This window comes from Aegilops tauschii, chromosome 4, assembly GCF_002575655.3.
Source record: "Aegilops tauschii subsp. strangulata cultivar AL8/78 chromosome 4, Aet v6.0, whole genome shotgun sequence".
Classification (NCBI taxonomy): Eukaryota; Viridiplantae; Streptophyta; class Magnoliopsida; order Poales; family Poaceae; genus Aegilops; species Aegilops tauschii.
In genome coordinates this window covers 525,241,219-525,263,334 of record NC_053038.3, presented here as the reverse complement: position 1 = coordinate 525,263,334, position 22,116 = coordinate 525,241,219, and the positions used below count along the sequence as shown (strand labels likewise).

Below are 22,116 nucleotides of genomic sequence, written 5' to 3'. Positions count from 1 at the left end.
AAGGAGAGCTACTGGTGAATGCATAACTACCATTTACCCATGTCTGGCCTCATTTAACTTGCAAGATACCACTTTGATTTATTCCTCAGAAAGTTGGGTTCTGATTTTTGGCCGCTGGTGTAGTAGATTGTGAGCATTTTCTGTGTGTTATTTTTTGGGGGGCAAGGATCTTGGGGAACATGTTGTATGTTGCACCAATATGAAATTTTGCTGCTCTTTACATGTTGTATGACTCTCTAGGTGTCTTTTCCATGCCTTGCGCCTCCGTTTTTAGGTGTTGTTTTGAGTTTGTATCCTGCCCACTATTACTCCCTGTGGCTATGATGAGCAGAGGTGGTTGCGCCGTTTTGTTCTGTCCGCACCAAGCTCACAAGAGCAGAGGGCGACGCCAACACAACGGCTTGGCCTGGGCAACCGCCCCCCTCCTCTTCTTCACCATGACAAGCGCCCCCACCGTCATCCTCTGCTTCGCCGTCGGGGCCAGGTGCGTTGGTCATTTTTAACCTTGAGGCCGTATCCAAACAGGGAGGGATTTCCTATGTGACATTGTGAAAGACCGGGATGGGATGGGTAGGTTGCTACCCAAGTTGACGTCCCTGGCTCCCGGCACCAGCATCGCCGAGCTGCCGTACCGTTTCATTAGAATCATTACGCTCGTTGTGCTGTGGGCAAGAGCTGCGTGGCACGGCCGAAATCAATGTAGGTATGAGATGGCCGCAAGTATGCATTGTGCACTGATCCTGCCTTCTTTGGCCATTAGTGTGTGTTTTTAATCCTAGGATCTACTCCCTCCATCTCATAATACAAGAGCGTTTTGACGCTAGTGTACTGCTTTGGGTGTTCTTGGACGTTAGATGGATGAACAACTTTGTTGACCATGTAACGCTCCATTTTATTGAGCTGCTACTCCAGTAACAAAACCAGACATCCGCCGCAAAATTTGGCCCAAATGGACTGCTAACCAGGCTCTATGTCCATTTGCACCTGAGGTGTGAGGCCGGATGCGGGAACGGGGCTCGGAGGTGTCGTATCGTGACCTTCCGTTCGGCATCGGGTGTCAACCCGCATCCATGACCAAGAGGAGAGGCCTCCAATTTTGTTCTCAGAATGCCAACCCCACAGGAGCAAGAGTTGCATCGCACGGCCAGCAATGACCAGGGCGTGCGATCAAACAATCGAAATCAATGGAGGTGCGAGAGGGCCGAAAGTATATATGCGCAGTTTTTTCTTCTGTTTTTATTTATTTTAGTATGCGCAATTTTAATATTGTTTCAATCTCACAAAAAGGTTTATGTATTATGTCCAAGTATTGGTGGGTGGGACCACCTGATAAGAGAGGATTACATTCGCAGTCTTGGGAGGGTATGTCAGTTTCCAAATCTAAAGGAGGCATGGGTACGTTTTAGAGACCTAGAATTGTTCACTGATGCCATGTTGGCAAAACATGCTTGGAGATTGTTAAACAAGCCGGTGAGGCTTTGTGCTAGGGTCCTAAGAGGATGGCATCTGCCAACAAGTGAGAGTGTGGCAGAGGGGATTCGAGGAAAAATTGCTTGTTGTCACCTCATACACTAGAGAGTTATTTATTTCACACCGAAACAGGGTAGTTCTATACTCTAGAAACCTCTCAGAATCATTTGTAGTATTCATAAATCTAACACTTTGAACCAAGTTGTATAGATATTTAAGAATACTATATGCGAGTCACATATAAGTGCACTATAAATACTATAATCATCAACTAATTTGTGGGGTTAACTTGATCATTTTGACATGCTTAAATATTAATGTGGTGCTAAAAGATGTAGGCTATATATGTCAAACTAAATTAATACGATAAAATAATATTTGCTTAATAATTTATGAAAATATGCACTATAATATAACCAGCTTGTAGTGTTGTTCTCATTGAGTACACTTCAAAATATTATTTAAAATATTATGTTGAACGTTGTATTACTATGAAGTGGATATATGTTTGGTGACAATATAAATTATGACGAAGTAAAAAGTTTAGTATAAGAAATGAGAAATGATCCATCCGTTCAACAATTTCATCATGGGTGTGGAAGAAGTAGGGACGAACTACCATCGCGTGAAGAAGCCGTTTGTGTTGTGTGTGATGCTGCTGCTGCAGGTACTGCGAGGAGCAGGAGAAGAAGCGCATTGCTGTCCTGGCCGCTGCCCGCACCAAGGCGCACAAGGCCGCAGGTCCGTCCCGTCGCCGTCGCAAGTCAAAGGCGAAGGACATGCCCCCTCAGCAGAGGGGCCATGGCAAGCGTGAGGGCCAGGCTGGGAAGGGCAACAAGAGCAACGCCGGCGGCCGTGGCGGCACCCAGAACGTCCCCAAGCACGGCGGTGGCGGTGGCAGCCGCGGGAAGCACGGTGGCGGCGGCCACGGCGGCAACCAGAGCGTCCCCAAGCACGGCGGTGGCGTTGGCGGCCGCAGGAAGCACGGCGGCGGCGGCGGCCGCGGCGGGGCGAACCAGGGCGGTGGCCGCGGCGCCGGCGGCCGCAGGGCTCGCGGCTGAAGGAACCGAGGCATAATCCCCACTGTATTTCCCTGGCACTCTCGTCTTCTAGTTTGAATCCCTTCGCCGTTGCATTAATTCGCCCCACTCTTCGATTTCTTGTGTTTGCAGCATGGAGCTGCTCATGGAACCAGAAGGAGTCAATGGACCACTGAGCCGTCGTCTACTGCGTTTTCATTCTGTCGTCGTAGTGTAGCATAGGGATCTTGACCTGGAGCCGATTGGAATGGGTGTGCCAAAGAATCGTTGTCTTCTCAGTTGTTACTGCCGTCCTAGTAGCCGTAGTGTTGGACTTACCTGGAGTAGTTGTTTCTTGTTGCTGCAAGTATGTGGAGCCGGTCAGAGTGGGCGGTGCCCGTGGTCATGTTCATGTTTTTTCTGGGTGCAAAGGTTGTATCGCTGCTGGCGGCTAAATTTCGTGTTTTGACCCTTTTGACAAACAAAATCAAGATCTGACCCTGGTTTGAATTTTTTTCGGGATTTGATCCTTTTTCCTACCGCCAGGGGCTCTGGCGGTAGGGTAGACAGCCTACCGCCAGGTGCCCTGGCGGTAGGGTGCGACGGAGGGGGACGGCGGCGGTAGGCTGTCTAACCCTACCGCCAGAACCCCTGGCGGTAGGGTCCGGGCAGTTATTACCCCTGAAACCCCCGCGCCCCTGCCCATCTTCCCACCCCTCCCCCTCCCCCCTCCCCCGTCGGCAGTTCTTCTTTTTCTCCCCCAAGTCGCCCCTCTCTCCCTCTCTCATCTCCTCCACTCCCCCTCGGATCTTCACGGTTTGTTGACCGTTTTTGCGGATCGAGATGGCCCCGAAGAGAGAAACATAAGCTCCTCCAATCCCTCCAATTAGTTTTTGCAAACTTGCTTCCGATTCGACGCGTTATTTGCTTGAAATCCCTCATGTTTTTGAATTTAGATTGGATTTTTTTTCACCTAAGATTGTTTTAGCTTGATTGTAGTTGTAGTTCTTAGTTCTTTAGTAAGTAGTGGTATTTAATATGAACTCTAATCAATAGTTCATATGTTAGTGTGAAGATGAACCCTAGTTCATAGTTTTTTTGTTAAAAAAATTATGATGTAATGCATGTGGGAGGACTTGATAGTAGTTTTATGATGCATGTTGATATGATGATATGAAGATGTTGTTTGGAGATAATACATTCAAGATGAATATTGGAGGATTTTTTTATGATATGATGCATGTTGATATGATGCATATTGTAGTAAACAAAATATATATGATGCAAGTAGTGGATTTGGTTGGTATGATATGGTATGATTTTGCATTTGACACATCTTGATATATGTATTTTATTTATTTGATCCATATGTTTAGGTCTGCAACAGTGGCGCAACCATCGCCCATTCATCTCCAACACGACCCGTCTGGCTTGCCACTTCCGTACGTGTACGAGTCCTTCCCTGAGCTTCTGCAGCCGGTGACCGCTTTTTCAGACGAGTTCCTACAGGAGACGAGGGCAGTGCAGTGGCACGAGAGGGCAGAACGGATCGCCGACGATGTGAAGTGTTGGTCGCTGAGTGTGAAGGAGTGGAAGAGAGTGAAGGCAGAGATGGAGGGAGATCCAACTATCTCCCGTGAACGCCGGGAAGCGACCATTGAAGTTGCCAAGCAGCACTCCAACTGGGAGCTGCGTAATTTGGGCCGGAGGATCTACTTCGAGAGCAATGTGGAGGAGAGAGCCAGGATGCCGCCCCCAAGTGCATCGGCGTTCGATATCATCAGCTGGGGAAGGGCGGAGGCGAAAACTCCAGCTGGCAAGGCAAGGTGGGAGTGCTTGAACGGTCGGATGCCGACCAACGTTCCGCCTCCGCCTGAACCGGTGGATCCGCTGCCGTATCTGTCTCCACGGCCAGGCCTAACATACGAGGGGGGGGGGGGGGAGGTTTATCCAACCTATAAACATGTCTATTGGGTATGCATCTATGTTTTAGTAGGGGTTGTCAAACTATGTGGACAAGTTTGCTATTTGCTATTTCCTACTTATGAATCTATGTGTAAACTGTTTGATATTTGCTATGTGGAACCTTTATTAATATGTGAGCTCATATATTGCTGTCATATTTATGAAACTTGCTGTGATATTGCTGTCATATTGAATTTGAAAACAAGCAACCAAATGAACTTGAAAAAACAAAACAGAGGACCCTACCGCCAGGCACCCTGGCAGTAGGGTTAGACATCCTACCGCCAACCCCCGTAGCGGTAGGGTGAACCTACCGCCAGGGTCCTTGCATATTTCGTTACAGAAAGTTTATACGGCAAAACCCTGCCACACCTTACCGCCAGTGGCTCTGGCGGTAGGTTTAGACCGCCTAGCGCCAAGGCCCCTGGCGGTAAGGTACTATCCATGTCAGCACAGGCAAACGGCTGCCGTCCCCCTCCGTCACACCCTACCGCCAGGGGCTCAGGCGGTAGGCTGTGTAACCCTACCGCCAATGGCCCTGGCGGTAGCAAAAGGGACAAATCCCGAAAATATTCCAAACCGGGGTCAGATCCTGATTTTATATCGCAAAAGGGTCAAAACACGAATTTTTGCCGCTGCTGGCTGTGATGTGAAAGCCGAACGAGAAATAAAGTCTTGAGAAGTTGCCATAATTTGTCCCCTCTATTAATTACTCTTAAAAAATGCCTGTTCCGTGTTTTTACTTGTGCTGTTCTTTTACCTGCGCTGTGCTGTTCAATTCTTGCCCCTATATTTTTTAGAACCCTGCATATGGTTTCATGTAGATATACACAAACTCATGCAGATGAACAATCTCCGAGCGAAGGCGTGGTACTATCTAAAATGCTCCGGAGTACGCCTTCCTAAGTCGAAAGCGGTATGGAAGGTGCGGCAGATGAGATCGTCGCGCGGAACCGGGCCCGCTCGTCAGCGAGGTGGACAGGGTCCACGGGGTCAAAGCGAACTCTGTCTGTCTGTCTGACGACCAGCGAACGATGCGGGGCCCACCACGGTGGCACCACCACCACCTACCCACCCACCCCCACATCGGCCGCGCGCCGCCCATGCCTCACCCCCCTCTCGCCGCCGCCGCCGTCATCCTCCGCCGCCGCCTCCTCCTCTCCTCGCCGCTCGCCTCCTCCTCCTCCTCCTCCCGCGCCCGCCGCATCTTCTCTCGCGCCATGGACTCCTCCACCACCGCCGCCGCCGTGCAGCACGCAGGTGAGCCGCGCGACCCGATCGGACTTGCTTCGTGCAGTTATGCTAGCGGTGCTTGTTGGGCTGGGTACTGTAGTACTGAAGTGCGTTCGGGCTGCAGGTGGCGCGGCGGCGGGGGAGTACGAGGAGGTGCTGGGGCGCCTCTCCTCGCTCATCACGCAGAAGGTGCGCGCGGACACCGGCAACCGCGGCAACCAGTGGGACCTCATGGGCCGCTACCTCCAGGTAGTTTCATCCTCCTCCTCAACCGCGATGTGGGTGGGGATGTGTTGTCTGATCTAGAGGGCGGATTTGGTTCTTCAGATTCTGGAGCTGGAGGAGCCCATCGCGCGGATGAAGGTCATCCATGTCGCCGGCACCAAAGGGAAGGTAAATCACCTGATATGCAGCTCCCCAGCTCCAATCAGAGTATCAGGTTCTGTAGTATTATGCGCGATTTCCTTTCATTTCCACTCTGATGCAGATACTTCATCGGTAATGATTGGGGCATTCCAATTTGGTGCTGAATTTTTTTAAGCAACTAATGCGCAACATTGAGTTTTTACCAAACCAATAGTTTACTGCTAATTATTTGGCACCGCGGTGCAGTGTGTAACCAGTTACAGAGCTCTCCTGGTTGGTTGTTGACAATTGCTGAATGCCACATCCTGCGATTAATCAAGTCCTTGGCTTCTTTATGATGTATTATGTGTCAACCAACACCATGGACCGTTTTGTGTAGGGTTCGACATGCACATTCACGGAGTCAATCCTGCGATCTTGTGGCTTCCGTACCGGGCTCTTCACCTCACCGCATTTGATGGATGTCCGCGAGCGGTTCAGGCTAGATGGGTAAATTGTTCATCCATTGTTCTTGCTCTTATTTTTTATTATGGTGTTGATAAGTAATAATGATAGCTCCTTGTTATTATTTGCAATAATTTCTTACTCCCTCCGTCCCGAAATAAGTTTCTCAACTTTGTACTAACTTTAGTGCAAAATTGTACTAAGCTTGAGACTCTTATTTTAGGACGGAGGGAGTACATGCGAATGTGCTGCACAGCCCTTTTACTTTGTCTTTTTTTTTTACTGAAAACTGTAGGGGAACACCCGACAGTGAACTTTGTTTACATTTAGCTTGTCCCATGCTTAGGTACTATGCATGTGCTAACCTGGTGTTGATAAGCGATAACGATAGCTCCTCGTAATTATTCACAATATTTTTTTGTATGCAATTGTGCTGCACCATTCTTTACATTTGGCTTATCACTATGCTTAGGTATTATGCGTGCACTAACCTGGCCCCTAACTTGTGATGCAACCAGGGTGGATATTTCTGAAGAGAAGTTTTTGAAGTACTTCTGGTGCTGCTGGAATAAACTGAAGGTACACGTCCAAATTTGTTAAACTCTGTGCTAGGTGCATAGGAGTGATGAAACATAGCTATCTTGTCTTTTCGTGCTGCTTTAATTATGTACCTGGTGGATAATGAGACAAATGGGCTTATCTTCACTCTTCAGGAGAAGACTGATGATGATATTCCCATGCCAGCCTATTTCAGGTTCATGGCCTTGCTCGCATTCAAGATATTTTCTGCTGAGCAGGTAATAGACAGAAAACACTCCATACTCTTTCCCTACTGGTTTGTTTTCAGTCATTACATAAATCCAGCCTGAATAAGATTGATCCATAACATATTCCCTTTTCTTCACTATTTTTCTTCCATAGTAGTGTGGTACGACTACGATCTATGATTTTAAGGTAGTACAAAATTTATAAGATGATCAGCTATCGCATATTCATTTTGAGATTTCTAAATCAGGCTCCGCGTATGCATTTTTAGAAGAACATTATTGATCTACTCACACCTTTTTCTTGCCTCAAACAGGTAGATGTAGCTCTTCTCGAGGTTGGTCTTGGAGGAAAGTTCGATGCAACTAATGTGGTATGTGACTCTTCTCCAGTAATGTGCTCATTTTGTCTAGAAGACAAAAGAAGAATCTTGAACTATGCCATTTAAGTCTCTTGTCGGCCTTGTTCGCCTTAATCTGCACCCTGAGTTCCAAACTATAATAGGAGTGCGGGATATATTCATTTAGGTCCATCTAAGTTCTTGATTCTTGTTAGTATTCAAGCATTCAAGTTTAGCTTCTATTTCTTCTGAACCCTTCTCAGCTCGGCAGAATTATACACTAAAAACAGTCAAATTAGAGCATGACCGTTGTCTGAATTTGGATCTCTGCAGGTTAAATCTCCTGTAGTCTGTGGAATATCCTCTCTTGGATATGATCATATGGAAATTCTTGGTTAGTCATGAAACTGGCAATTGAAGTACCCCTTTTATTAGGAAAATTAGTTTCATGCTGACATGTTTGTTTTTTTGCTGATGAGCAGGAAATACGCTTGGTGAAATTGCTGGGGAGAAGGCTGGAATTTTCAAGGTTTTCTTATGACTACTTTCCCAAGATGTTGTTCTACAACATGTTACATATATTGCCTCTTTTTTTGTAACTGATGGTGTTTGTAGTTCAGAAAATACAATATATTACTTTCCCAAGAAGTTGTTCTATACCATATTAACATGGTTATTCACAAATTTCTTATTATGTTTATCAAGAAGTTGTTCTATACCATATTAACATTGTTATTCACAGAAATTTCTTTTTATTTTTGGTATCTTGGTGGCGTCTTTTGTTACATTAACATTGTTGTTTACAGAAAGGAGTTCCAGCTTATACTGCTCCACAGCCAGAAGAGGCAATGGTTGCTCTCAAACGAAGAGCTTCAGAATTGGGCGTATGTTTTTTCTATCCGTTTTCATTTCCATTTTGGTTGCTGCCCTGCTTGTTGTTTGTAACCACAATACTAGAAACAATGGAATACAGTTTTTGAAATACTATACTCTGTGCTTTTTGAAGATTTCACTCCAAGTCGTTGATCCTTTGAAGCCACATCAGTTGAAAGATCAACATCTTGGACTGCAAGGTGAACACCAATATGAAAATGCTGGCCTTGCAGTCGCACTCGCTAGTACATGGCTTGAGAAGCAGGGACATGTGGACAGAATGCCACTCAACCACACTGTAAGTCTTGTTAATTCATGTTGCTTCTCCCAAAAACAAAGATGGTATCATAATTTGTTCATCTGGTGGAATTCAGGATCCCTTACCAGATCAGTTCATCAGAGGGCTGTCAAGTGCTTCTTTGCAAGGCCGAGCACAAATTGTTCCAGATTCACAAGTAAATTCAGAAGAGAAGGATCGGGATAGTTCTTTGGTATTCTATCTGGATGGGGCACACAGCCCTGAAAGTATGGAAATATGTGCGAGGTGGTTTTCCCATGCTACCAAGGAGCAGTCTCAGACTTGCAGCAAATCTCGGAAGGTATTTCTCACAGCCTGTCTAGTATTATCATGTTTGAGTGGACTTGCTTTTGCATGTAGCGTTTCAGTCTTCTCCCTCATACGGGTGTCTTCTATGGGACACATTGCAGATTCTTCTATTCAACTGCATGTCTGTGAGAGATCCTATGAGATTGCTTCCACATCTCGTTGATACTGCAACTCAAAATGGTAAGTTGAAACACTTGCTATTGAAAATGCTCATGTGCGCTCATTTATGATTTTTTTTGAATGATATTGTACTTCTCTTGGCAACTTCAGTTCAAACCAAACTTACTGCATTGCTTACTGCTTAGCCCTCTTTCAAGTTTGCTGTTTGTTCCAGTTTTCAGCTAACTGAACATATGTATTGCTATCTCATTTTGTTCAGGGGTGCACTTTGATCTGGCCCTATTTGTGCCAAATCAGTCACAACACAATAAGCTTGGTTCTAAGGCATCAGCACCTGCTGGGCCTGAGCAAATTGATTTGTCATGGCAGCTATCTCTCCAAGCAGTGTGGGAGAAATTACTTCATGATGACAATAAAGGTTCGTCTGAACTTGGTTGCTTACAAGCTTTAGTCATTTGTGTTATGAAATGAGCTTCTATTCCACGGGGCCAGCAGTACATATACATGCGAGGGAAATAAGCAAAGAACCCCTATACATTATGAGAACTACAAAAGGCACAACAATTTGTACCACTTCTACTACTGCGTTGTCGTTTTCTAATTGCAACAATGCATGGTCAGGCTGAAGATGATACCCTATACTGAATCGTGAGTAAATGATGCAGGTTCAAACAGCACGGATTCTGGCGAGACTAGCCTAGTGTTTGAATCACTGCCACTAGCAATTGAGTGGCTAAGGAAAAATGCCGTAGAGGATCCATCTACTTCTTATCAGGTGAAAGCTTTTCTCAAACTAATTTTTCTAAATTTTATACAAAGCATCCATACCTAGCTAGCGTTTTTATATTGCTTTGTGCTTCTAGATCAGGATTAATGCTTCATAATATGTTTAATTTCCTATCCTTTCGACATGGCACCATACATATTTATAGCTCTATCTCTTGTACGTAATCAGGAAGACATGTATCTTGTCCTTCTTATGTTTGCAAGCCTGATTACGTAATCAGGAAGACATGACGCTGATGATATGCTTGTGTGTAGGTCCTGGTTACTGGCTCCCTGCATCTCATCGGCGATGTACTGAGGTTACTCAAGAAGTGACATTTTTTGGGAACATTATACAGTTGGAAGCTGACACTGAAGTAGCTACACTGATAGTGTGATTGTGACCCCAAGCCGGGGCTCTTTGATGTTTTTGAGATCTTCCCAGGGCAAGCACATGGTTTACAGAAATGCAGCAAGCAGTTTGGAAGTGCTTTGCCTGCAATGCGAATGCGAATGCGAATCGGGCAGCAAGGTGAAATGTGTAGTATTTCTTTTTGCGAGAGGAGGGAAGCTTGTTTGTATTTCTCGTTTAATGCTTTTTTGGCCATTGTTGCCACTATATTCCTCCTCATGTATCCCGGAAAGACGAGACGTCGAAAACTCAGACGGATGTCAGGGCGCAAGCAAAGCATGAATAAGCCAACAAGATGGCAGTTGTTATTATCTAAAAAAGAAGTTGTTGATGGCATTGATCTCATTTTTACCATGTAATGCGTACTTTAGAGCTTCTGGTGAAGATGGATGTGATCAGTAACGCCTGCTGCAGGTCTATGATGATACTACAGTGACAGGTGACACTTCATGTTCCTGAAAAACATGACTCCATTTATAATTAGTGTGTTGCTTGCTTGTGTTTATAATAATATGTGCGTTATCATCCTACATGCTACTTAGTTTTATCATATATTCTATATATAATAAAAAGATGATGTCCATTAACCTATTTCTCTTAAGATGCAAATATACCATTTTAGCATGGCAACCAACTGCATGAAAATGACTCATCTGAACATACAATCATGCATGTAATTTTTCTTTGTATTATGCTACTTATATTCAGTAAATATGTTACAACTACAAAATAATTAAATACAATAAACCTTGTATATTTTTAAATTTAAATTTTATCATATTTTTAATCTAAATGTTTAGTGTCCACATACGTGAGCAGAGTCCAGCCTCTCACGCCCATGCACCGCATGCACTCCTGCTTTTTTCGTTCTTTCGGAAAGGAGGTTGAACCCCCGCCCTTTGCATCATTGTGATGCACATAACCAATTTTAATAAAGTTGATGCAAGACAAGAGGCCGAAAACATCAATAAGCAAAGTACTAACTTTGTTCCTATATACGAGATGTTTTGGCATTTCAATTTGAATTTAGAAACATAGTGTGTACATAACAAGCGCAATTACGATAGGCCCATAACAAGCACAATTACGTTAAAGTTGAACTGCCAAAACGTATTATATTTAGGAACATAAGATGTATATGACAAGCACAATTACGATAGACCCATTACAAGATATGAAGCACGATTACATTAAAGTTGAACTGCCAGAACGTCTTATATTTAGGAACCTAAGGTGTACATGACAAGCACAATTATGACAGACCCATTACAAGATGAGTTTAAAACCTATGACTAAGGGCCTGTTCGGGAGCCCTCCGCTCCGTAGCTCTACTCCTGGAGCGGCGGGAGCGGCACCGAACACATCACCTCCGTGATTTCCTCGTTCTGGAGCGGAGCGGCCCGTAGACCATTTTCTGGGAGTCGCTAAAGTGGCGCTCCGTCCGCTCTGCATGTGCTCACTGTACGAGATTGCCCCTGGAGTTCAAAGTTTTCTTCCCATCTTTGCCACAACTTACCGGTTCGACAGCCCAACAGCGCCCCGACAGACGACTCACTTTAACTTCTGCCGGTTCCTTCAGCAGAAAATACAGGTGAGGAGTTGGAGTTGACTGCCGAACATGTTGCTGAATTCTAAAATTTGCTAATGGAGCTGGGAGTTGAGAATTGAGGAGTGGAGTTGAGAATTTAGAGTGGATGGTTGCTGAACAAGCTCTAAGTTGACTTCTTCAACAACAACGCCTTCAAGAAGGGATATACGCCAGATACAACAAAAACAAGGATTTATCCTAGTTGCCGAGACCGACCAATTATGGTCAACACATCAGCAAGGGGACGATACCTTCAACAAGGTAACGACTCAATTTTGTCACTGCTGAGCCCAAGCAATGAAGGCGAGAACAAGAGTTTTCACCACATAAATGAAGTGGTGCTCTAAACGCCATCTTGATAATGGATCTTCCGAAAGTCATGCCAGCTAGTACTCACTAGCACCTCACCAATGGAGGGGAGTGGCGACACGCCTCGCCTCATGTGAATTGCGCCGGTTTGCAGATAGCAATCGGCAGCTTCCATAGTTGTCGACATCGTCTGAACCATGGTCTGACCACCTAGATCGGAATCGAAGTAAGCGGTATAGGGAAATCATTCTCCACCGCTCGCCGCACCACAATCACATCATCGTCCATAACACTGCCTCACTAGCTATAGTATAAAATGTCACCCTCCATCATGGTGGCGAGATTTGCGTGCTTCCGGTCTCACATGATCTCGGTCGCTTACCAGTCACATTTCAGTGCTAATGAAAATAACTAGATACCACATATTTATTTTGTAGGTTGGCGAAGAAATGAATTACTAACATTGTTACTCCCCCTGCAAAAAAAGGAAGCTTCTAACTTATTAAGAAAGGAACTAGCCTGTGCAATTTGTCTGTCGCTCCAGCACCAGGCAAAGCACTAATTTCATATAGAACATTGATATTATTATTTTTGCTTACAAGCCTGAATGTAGCCTCCTCACATGGAGGAGCAGAGGACTTACACTGACAACCTGACGAAGAACAGCTAATTCCAAACAAAACAGTGAACAAAAATACAAATACACATGAGTAGCCAATCCAAAAAGGGAGATAGGGACACTAGGCAAATGATTGGTACTAGAACATACCAACGAGCTTTACTAATTAGCAGACCCCGTTATTTTCCTCTTGGATGCCAAATATGTTGGCATGTATTGTCATGATCCACACTATGGTTACGAGGTCGCCGCCATGGCCGAGCTGCTTGGCATGGGAATCCCTGCTAGACCCTTTGGACGCATTCATGAGCAAAAGTACCCATGCATCAAAGATGAGATTCAACAACAGTTCTTCATCAGTGACCAACTCAGAGTAAGAACACAATCCCGGCATCAACTTCTGAAATCTTTGGTAGGACTTTCTCCCCATCTTCTCAACTAGGTCGATATACCCCCTTTTGGCAAAACAGCTTCGTAGCACACCGGCATATTGATTACCATCCGATAGAACAATGCTACTAGTACTATTTCCGTCCCCCATCTGTTCCAGGATGAAGGCAATCTTCTGCTCTCTTGTTTTGCAACTAGCAGGCCTCTTTTCGTCACTCAAATAGTCCTTCAACGCTTTGTTGGTTTCTTCATACTTGTTTGGCAGCTTACGGACCGGTAGCATGTTGGGGCATACAACCACGAGGAACACCAGGTAGTTAGACAGCTTGCTGATCAACTTCACATATTTTTGAGATTTTTCATCTGCAAAGGTGACCTTTTGGAGGAAAATGTCCGTTGCCATGTGCCAGATAAGAATGAGCTCTTGCAACTCATCAGGATCAAACTGCACAACTTCTTCCTCCTGAACCTTGCCGGGTGTGTATGATAACTTCAACTTTTCCCATATGCGTTCGAACAACAGACCCTTCAAATCTTGTGGAATCCTAAAGCCACGTCTGTCATGGTATTCGTGCTGCATCATGCTCTCCTGTGGTTGGAGGTACAACAGGCCGATCATACTACTTACACTTATTGGATTGTCGTTGTGACGAGTGCATTCATGCAACAAGTTGTACTGGCCCATGATTCCTCGCCACAACCTGTAGCTACTTGGGTGCTTCATGTCGAACCTGGAGCTCATAGACACTACAATGGTACGGAGCCGGTGCCATTTTCCATCACAGACAACTGCATGCTTTAGCCGCTGCCATCTTGAGTCTTTGAAGAATGTATATGCCCAGGTCGACCCTAGTGCTCCCAGCAGCCATCTTACATCGAGTAGTAAGGTGGAGACCACCAATATGTAAGTGAGAACAATATCTTCTACTCTTTGGAATCCTTTATCATAAGCAGTTAGCAGAAATAGCACGGCGCAGATGATTAGCGGGGAGACGATGCGGATGATGTAGCCAGGCCAGACATGGATGACGGCTGCCTTGGTGTATATGAGGTCGTACATGAGGGAGAGCTCCATCTCCACCACCTTGTACATACTCTCCCATCCACAAGACAATATCTTTCTGCCGGTTTCACGGTCGTCAGGATCCATGTCCACCGAGCAATCACAAAAGGCACATTTGGTGATAGGAAGCATGCTGTGAGCGACAAGCAGGGCTTGATCATTATCCAGGGGCCCATGGACACCAGTGTGATGGAAACTGAATCTCGTTTGCTGATTTTTCTTCTTCATTAAGATCTTGATTATTCTCAAGTTGCCTCTCCCTTGTGCATTTATCCTCTCCAAGTACTTGAAAATACCCAATGCGTACATGAGGAAGGACGCTGGCACCAAGGTCCCGGCACTGGGACGGGAGCGAATTACATGGACGTACAGGGCATTGGAGGCTCCCAAGATAGCAGCATTAGCACTCAACATCTGCCCAGGCGAAAACACATTCTCCTCAATGGAAAAACCGCTCATGTTGTCCGGGCGACTGAAGTGAATCAGGAGGAAGGGCAACCAGAACGCGGAGAGTTGCCGCTCCCGCGACGTTTTGTTGCTAACAAACAATAGGGTGATGACGAATTTGTCGATAATGTCCGCCAACATGGTAGCCACCCATGGTGACAGAGCGAAGGCCTCATGCCGGCGTCTCCCGGCCGTGAAGACGAGGAGAAGGTGGCCGCATAAGCTGTAAAGGACCCCCCCGCGGATGATCCAGTGACGCACGGGCGTCGGAACCTCTTTGATCCATCCATCCATTGCTCCTGCATGGAAATCAAGATTACATTGATATCACTTGTAGGTTAATGCGTGTTGCCTGTTTATGCTACAAACAAATTTCTTTTTTTTTTGCGGGGAAGTATGCTATGTACTGACAATTAACCAATGTTCAAAAAAGCTGAAAGCGTAAGCGAAGATGAAGGCCAAAGCTTAGAGCAAGCTGCGCTCGCTTAAGCATTCTTTTAAATTGGCTAGAATTGACATATTTTGAATAAATATACACAGAAAAAATAGGAAACATGGCACATGGGTAATTAAAATAGCATCTAAATACAGTTCACACCATAGCGCATGTACATCAGGTTCACATAGCAAGCAAAATACAACTAAAATGGAGTTCAGTTCAAATAAACATGATCTAATAGAGATCATGCGGCCAAAATTTTGCCGGAATACGAAGGAAATAGTTCCCGAACGGAGCCTAATTATAAGATAAATAGCATATATATTGCCGTTATTGCGCAAGCAGACAAGCAGAAGTAGTTCAAAAACAGCCAAATTCTACCCAAATTAAAAAAAGAGCTTAATCAACCCCTTAGGACAAAAGCGAAGCGTTTTGCCATCGCTCAGCGCCGTCGCTTAAAACCGCTCTCTTGAACACTACAACAATTAACTGCAGAAGTAGTCCAACATACCGGCCGATCGGCTTGCAGGGGAGCGAAATCGATGAATTGGTTTGGAGGACGCCCCAGCTCGAGTGGAGATTTGAGACGGTGGATCTATGGGTTGACTGTCATGGGTGTATCCGACTTATTGGTTACTAGAGGAGCTGGTACGTAGCGCATCCTTGTCAGAGTGTTTGTTTAGTCTAGTCGTTTAGAGGTGCTACGTTTCACGCTGCTTCAAGATTCCTGTAAGTAACTAACCCCCTAATAAAGTAGTGTATTGATTTGGACGGACTAGCTTCCTTGAACGCTAAAAAAAAGTGATCTTTGTTTTGATCCAGCCGCCCGTTTTGCCCCATCTAGCTAGCCGGCTAACATGCAGCTTCCCAGCCAGCCAGGCTTGCAAAGGGGAACCATCCTCTCGAGACACTGTATCATGTCCTCCTCAGGTGACCTCCTCTCGGCCGGGGCCCGCCCCTCATCCTCTCCAGCATGTGTGTGGCTTTGGTAGGAGCTGCTCCTAGCCATTGGGCAGATTCATCCGCCGAATCTCTGAGCCTGTTGTGTTGTAGTAGCCCGACTATGCCGCAATTCATGCCCAGCAACCGTGTCATTTAGTTTGCCATGCATGTCCTTTGACTCAGCTACATTCTTCATGTTTAGTTGCTCGAATTCGGCAAGGAAAGCGTTTAGGGTCTCAAGACTCTCAACGAATGGTCTAGGTTTCTCTGGTGGTGGATTAGAAAAAGTGTGCGGTGTAATATGCAACAGACTCATGCTGGTCTCCCGACGAAAAAAATGTAGACCCAAGACTATATATATATTAGGATGAATATATGGAACGGAAGAAGCATTGCTATTCAGTGACGTCCACAATGGCAATTTTTTTAAAAAAAAATCAAGGGAGTTCCCCACCTGAATTTTCATTGAGAGTTGCTATACGTACGACAGAAATCCATACGATTTTTGTACGACCAGACTCATCTGGCGGTGTGGGCCCAAACCTCGGGAAAACGTGCCTGTGTCTTGTCGTACAAAATCGTACGGAAAATCATCGTACGCATGGCAGTTTCGATTTTCATTGCATGAGAAAGTTTTGGGAACAATCGCGCATTACCATAAAAAAAGTGAAACCATGCCACACAGACCACCATGGCCTCTAAGCTCGGGTGTTTTTAGTCTAAATTGGACCATAGAGTGAGGTCGTCAAGAATGTTAGAGATTATAACATTTACCAGCAGCCAAACCTGCCTGAACACCATCAAATTTTGTGCATCCCAGACCATGCATAAGATCAACATCATCATGAAGGCGACGACCGAGGGAGGCATAGCTGCATGCGGTGTAGAGGACCAAATTTTGGAGAGTGTAACCATAGTAGGATTGACACCGGTGGCTCACCAAATTGCCCTTGCAGACCGGTAGTGGAAGAAGAGATTGGCTCGAGTCTCGGTTGCACTTGGCACGTAGGGCGCATGTTGTGCGTGTTATGTCGATCATTATGGAACAACCAGTCAAAGATTACCACCTTTTTTGGAGACCGAGAGGTCCAAATGAGCTGTAGGTCCGGAGCAGTTGTGGTGTTGTAGATGGTCACGTATGCGACGGACATGTCTGGAGAACATGAGACGATGCCCTGCAGTAAAGCACAAAGCATAGAAAGTTCATCGGCAACAGCAGGGTTAGCCTATCATGCTGGGCAGAACTGATTTCTTCAGCAGGGTTAGGCCTTTCGAATGCAAGAATGTCTAAGAAAATTTCAACATTGAGGCAAAATTTTTTGCATGAATGGATTTAGCCTCTAGGCCCCCTTTTTATTTTGGAATGCAAATTTTGTCCGACTCTACAAGGCATTGTGCCCTAGAGCAAATGTCCTTGTCTGGGCAGAAAAGGAAACACCGTCATTTATCGAGCCTTTCAATGAGAATTTTGGGAAAGATGAAAGATACCATGAAATTAGTAGGGAGAGAGTTAGGGACAACATAGAGCAATATCAGTCGTCCGCCCTTGGTGAGAAGTAAGGCTTGCCAGCCAGATAAGAATCAATCAAAGTGTCAATGATCAGTTGGAACTCCGAGATTGGTAGCTTGATTGGTGAGAGCGGTAGGCCTAGGTAAGTTTGGGGGAAGCAAGCAAGAGTTATGGCAAGACCAGCATTGAGGGTATGAAACATTGTTTCGTGGAAATTGATTTGCAATCCAGTCTCGCTAGCACAAAATCATCTAGGATTTTTTTCCATTGTTTTAGCTAGAGAGGGACAACATTTTTAGCTAGAGAGGCCATTGCACGGAGCAGAATAAGCGTGTCAGCAGCATATTGAAAAACAGGACAAGTTAAGTTGTGGCTTAATGGGCTAAGAAGTTGTTGTTCATTTGATGTCTTGTCAATCAAAAGTTGGAGGAGATCAGCAACAATGATGAAAATGTATGGAGAGAGGGGCTCACCTTGGCGAAGTTCTTGTTTGCAGTCAATCCAAGGTCCAGGATAGCACTAGTGGAGCTACACAAGAAAAGTTGGATGGACGGTACAAAGGAAGACCAACTATTTCACCCACATGACTCAGTCAACTCTCACCATGGCCCATTTTCCTAACACATAGCTCCGCCGGTATAGGACAGCCATTTAGAAGGACAACATGCGCGCTTGCTTGTTGTGATTATGGAGATCTCATCCTCACACATTAATTTGGAGCAAAAGCTGCAAGAAAATATTGGTGGCGTCGTGTGGTACTGGTACCACACATTCATCAAAGTGCCAGCGTATCTTGTATCCTTGTCTCGTGTGATCATTGTCGAGTATCGTGATTATTAAGAAAGTTAGGATAGCGTAGGATATTATTTTACCTTGCCTTGTACTCCAAACAGATCACGTACTCACTATATATACGCCCACGAGGCTCAAGCAATATAACAACTATTCCACCAGTCACTCTCTCCCTTCTAACATGGTATCGGCCAAATCTCGATCCTAAACCCTAGCCGCCGCCGCTTCCGCACCTGCGCGCCGCCCCGGGGCGGTCGGCCTCCATGACCGCTGCCGAGGGCCGCGCCGCCCATACCTAGGGTTCGTCCACCGGTCATGTTGACCGGTTGCCCTAGAGAGTCTTTTTCCCGATCTGTTGATTGGAGTTTTTTCTCTCGCCGATTGATTGGTCGGCGTTCTTTTTTGGTTTCCCGATCTAAGATCGGTTTGCGTCGCCTGTCACCGCCGTCGATCCCACGCGCCTCTTCTTCAACTAGATGGCCTTGCGCGACACGCGGCGGCCTGTAACGGCGGTCGTCCACGCATCGGTTATTCGTGCGGTTCTTCGCCGTCGTCCTGCGTAGTGTGGCACGCGGTCAACTCCCGCTGTCACACGCGCCCCACGCGGCCGCGGTTCGCGCTGGTGTGGCCGGCTGCTCGTTGCCCACGGGACCATACACACCCGTGCATGGCTTGGTTGATGCATGGTTGCATCCTGTAGTCTGCACTCGCGTGATTGGATGCGTCCATACGCATCCCATTGGCCTCACGCCGGGTTACATGCTTCTGTCTATATGTCGGGTCTCCGCCGTCCGCCAAGCAGCCGCCCTGCCCGTTATGAGTACCCGGGCCTCTTCATCGATCGAGTAACGGGCTGCAGCTGTGTCGTCCCTTCGGACCGTAGCGTCGCCGTCATAATTTTTCCGCGGCTTCATCGACCCGCGCGCTGTCGCTGCGTCGCCTCATCAGGCCATAGTGTCATGGCCCGCGGTCCACCGCCGTCCCGGGACCGTCCGTTCCAGGTCGTTCCCGTGGCTGCCTCGACCCTCGCGCCGCCGCTTCGTCGTCCCGTTGGGCCATAGCGAGCGTGGCACGCGGCCACTGCCGTCGTCCCATGGTTCTTTCGCGGCTGCACCGACCCGCGCGCTGTCGCTGCGTCGCCCCTTCGGGCCGTAGTGCCACGGCCCGCGGTCAACCGCTGGCCCGAGGCCGTCCGCTCCAGACCGTCCCCGAGGCTGCATCGATCCTCGCGCTGCCGCTGCGTCGCCTCGTCGGGCCGTAGCGAGCGTGGCACGCGGTCTCTGCAACCGCCCTGAGGTCTTCCCCGCCGTCGTCCCAACCGGCGTGCTGCCGCTGTGTCGCCCCTTCGGGCCGTAGCATCGCGGCGCGCGGTCCACTCCGTCGTCCCCGCGCGTCGACTTCTACGTGGTATGCGTCGCGCCACCTCCCTAGGCGCGGGAACGCCACCGTCCGCGCAGGTCCTCATCACGCTGTCGGGTTCTTCCTCGCCTACTTCGAGCACCGCCGCCGCGCTTCTGACCTAGCCGCTGCCGCCGCCTCCTCAGGCCGCCGCCGCCGCTCTTCTTCCCGGTCCAGGCGACTACCTCGACACCGACCACCCCGACTCGATATCGACCACGGCGTCCTTCACACGGGTACCTCAACAACGGCTACACCATCCTACGCTCTCGGCTACATCGACATCGGCACAAAGGGCTATCGCCTTGCTTGTGCAACCTCGTCGGTTGCCACTCCAGCCACAACTTCCGCGATGCGTCGAATGTTACGACTGTGGGGGGTGTCCGTCGGCTTGCCTTCGGATTCTTCTCCAGTCTCACCGTCTGCGTCGCTACCGTTGTGACTGCCGGGGGATGTTGAGTATCGTGATTATTAGGAAAGCTAGGATAGCGTAGGATATTATTCTACCTTGTTTGTACTCCAAACAGATCATGTACTCATTATATATATGCCCACGAGGCTCAAGCAATACAACAACTATTCCACCAATCCCTCTCTCCCTTCTAACAATCATGATCAGAGCATCTCCAGGAGCATTTGCGTAACTTAAGCCCTCATATGCCCGCGAACGTATCACAAACTCACGAGTGACTAGAACATGTCAAGTTGTCTTTTTTGACGTATAATGATTTTCAAGCTCCAAGCCTCTGAACTCTGAAGCATGCATTGTGACTATGATATGATCTCCCCCGCAAAAAAAAAAAGAAAAAGAAAAAGACTATGATGATCTCAGTAGGCTACAAGGATATATAGAATGTCTTCCACGTAAAAGCACCAGGCCATAAAGTTTACAAACTTAGGAAGTGGTGCTCATATATCATGGTCCTCATATATACTAATATATATTCATCTCAAACACTGAAAGCAGTGGCGGAGCTTGGTGGGGCCAACCTGGGCCATGGCCCCCCCAGCTCATAAGAAAATTTCTGTATATAGCTTAGTATTAGGCCTATTTGTGCACTAAAAATCATCTCAAAACAATTATGTTTGCCCCCCCAACCCATGGCCCCCCATGATTTCGGCTCAAGCTCCGCCACTGACTGAAAGTATAAACAAAAAGTAGTGGTCACGGCCAACGCTGCTAGATCTTAATTTAGTTTTTTAGGGAAATACTTTTTAGGCAATTTTAGGGAAATACTGTAGTAGTAGATCTTAATTTAGTAGTACCGGCCGGCTATTAAGGAAAGATGGAATTTTTTTAGGAAAATTAAAGAAAGATGGAGGCTAACCTCTACGAGCCCAACGTGGAGGCCAAGAAAAGCCCGCCATGATGAATGATGATGCCACGAGAGAATTAGATGTTCAATTTTGTAGGATGAGGTATGATGTATTGGCGGCGCATTGACCTAGCTAGCTAGCTAGAGCCACAACTTTGTGTCCGGCCGCTCCTTTTTCGTCTCCAACAACTCGTCCATCGCTACGGTAGGGCTTCTTCTTCCGGCCGTCCATCGCTTGCTGTCATCGCCGACCACCATCGACATCTCCGACCCTACACCGCCACGGCTCCCGACGAACCTGAGCCCTGAAAGGTAGACCATACTATATGCATGGTTTGACATTGCAGTTAGAGTAAGATTTTTTGTTGTTGTTGGACCCATTGCAATTTACATGCTTATTTCACATTAACATGCATGGGATTGCACAAGGCTTGGGATTAATCGTAAGTAATGTAATGTACTTTTCAAATTTGCTAGGCATTATAAGATGACAAGTACACCACTAACAAGTAACTTCTTTAAGACGGCCTGAAGATTCATATATAGAGTTACAATTAATGCAACAAAGAAACTGTAGCTTTCGCTAAAATACAAAACACGTATTGTTAGAGTTCGATACAGACTTTGCAAACATATCATTCTCTTCAAAACCCTGGTTTAGCTAGCGAGAATACCCTTTTTGCAAACATCATTGCCCTAGCAGCTCAAACCCTGGCTCCAAAGTACTCCATCTGTAAAGTAATATAAGATCGTTTTGTATTTACGTATTTTATTTTATTGTTCCGTTGCAACACACACATATATCCACAGTGCCCACATAGCTGGCTGAGTAGCATGCATCAGGGTCCTAGGAGCACAAAAAATTGCAAATTCTATTCCATTTTCCAGGATTCGGGATCCAGTTACGGTCCCAATAAGAAACAG

The 22,116-nt window shown here is 46.6% G+C and overlaps 2 protein-coding genes across 2 annotated transcripts; one reads left to right on the top strand and one right to left on the bottom strand.

The window, feature by feature from the left end:
* Positions 1 to 5,479: 5,479 nt before the first annotated feature.
* LOC109783082 (folylpolyglutamate synthase) lies at positions 5,480 to 10,710 on the top strand. Its single transcript, XM_020341689.4, has 16 exons — positions 5,480 to 5,714; positions 5,812 to 5,936; positions 6,015 to 6,080; positions 6,433 to 6,542; positions 7,016 to 7,076; positions 7,211 to 7,294; positions 7,579 to 7,635; positions 7,936 to 7,996; positions 8,085 to 8,131; positions 8,409 to 8,486; positions 8,609 to 8,773; positions 8,850 to 9,074; positions 9,184 to 9,262; positions 9,462 to 9,620; positions 9,868 to 9,977; positions 10,244 to 10,710. The coding sequence occupies exons 1-16, from the start codon at positions 5,489 to 5,491 to the stop codon at positions 10,301 to 10,303; spliced, it is 1,713 nt and encodes a 570-aa protein (XP_020197278.2). The 5' UTR covers positions 5,480 to 5,488; the 3' UTR covers positions 10,304 to 10,710.
* Positions 10,711 to 13,061: 2,351 nt separating this feature from the next.
* On the bottom strand, positions 13,062 to 15,089 carry LOC141022082 (uncharacterized). Its single transcript, XM_073497964.1, has one exon. The coding sequence runs from the start codon at positions 15,087 to 15,089 to the stop codon at positions 13,062 to 13,064; it is 2,028 nt and encodes a 675-aa protein (XP_073354065.1).
* Positions 15,090 to 22,116: the final 7,027 nt, after the last annotated feature.

What these genes read in the sequence shown, in the direction of transcription:
- LOC109783082 (XM_020341689.4), top strand. Translation starts at nt 5,489, where the DNA reads ATGCGGGGCCCACCACGGTGGCACCACCACCACCTACCCACCCACCCC. An exon ending in AGAAGGCTGGAATTTTCAAG is followed by an intron (nt 8,132 to 8,408) that starts GTTTTCTTATGA and finishes TGTTGTTTACAG; the next exon opens with AAAGGAGTTCCAGCTTATAC. An exon ending in TGATACTGCAACTCAAAATG is followed by an intron (nt 9,263 to 9,461) that starts GTAAGTTGAAAC and finishes CATTTTGTTCAG; the next exon opens with GGGTGCACTTTGATCTGGCC.
- LOC141022082 (XM_073497964.1), bottom strand. Translation starts at nt 15,089, where the DNA reads ATGGATGGATGGATCAAAGAGGTTCCGACGCCCGTGCGTCACTGGATC.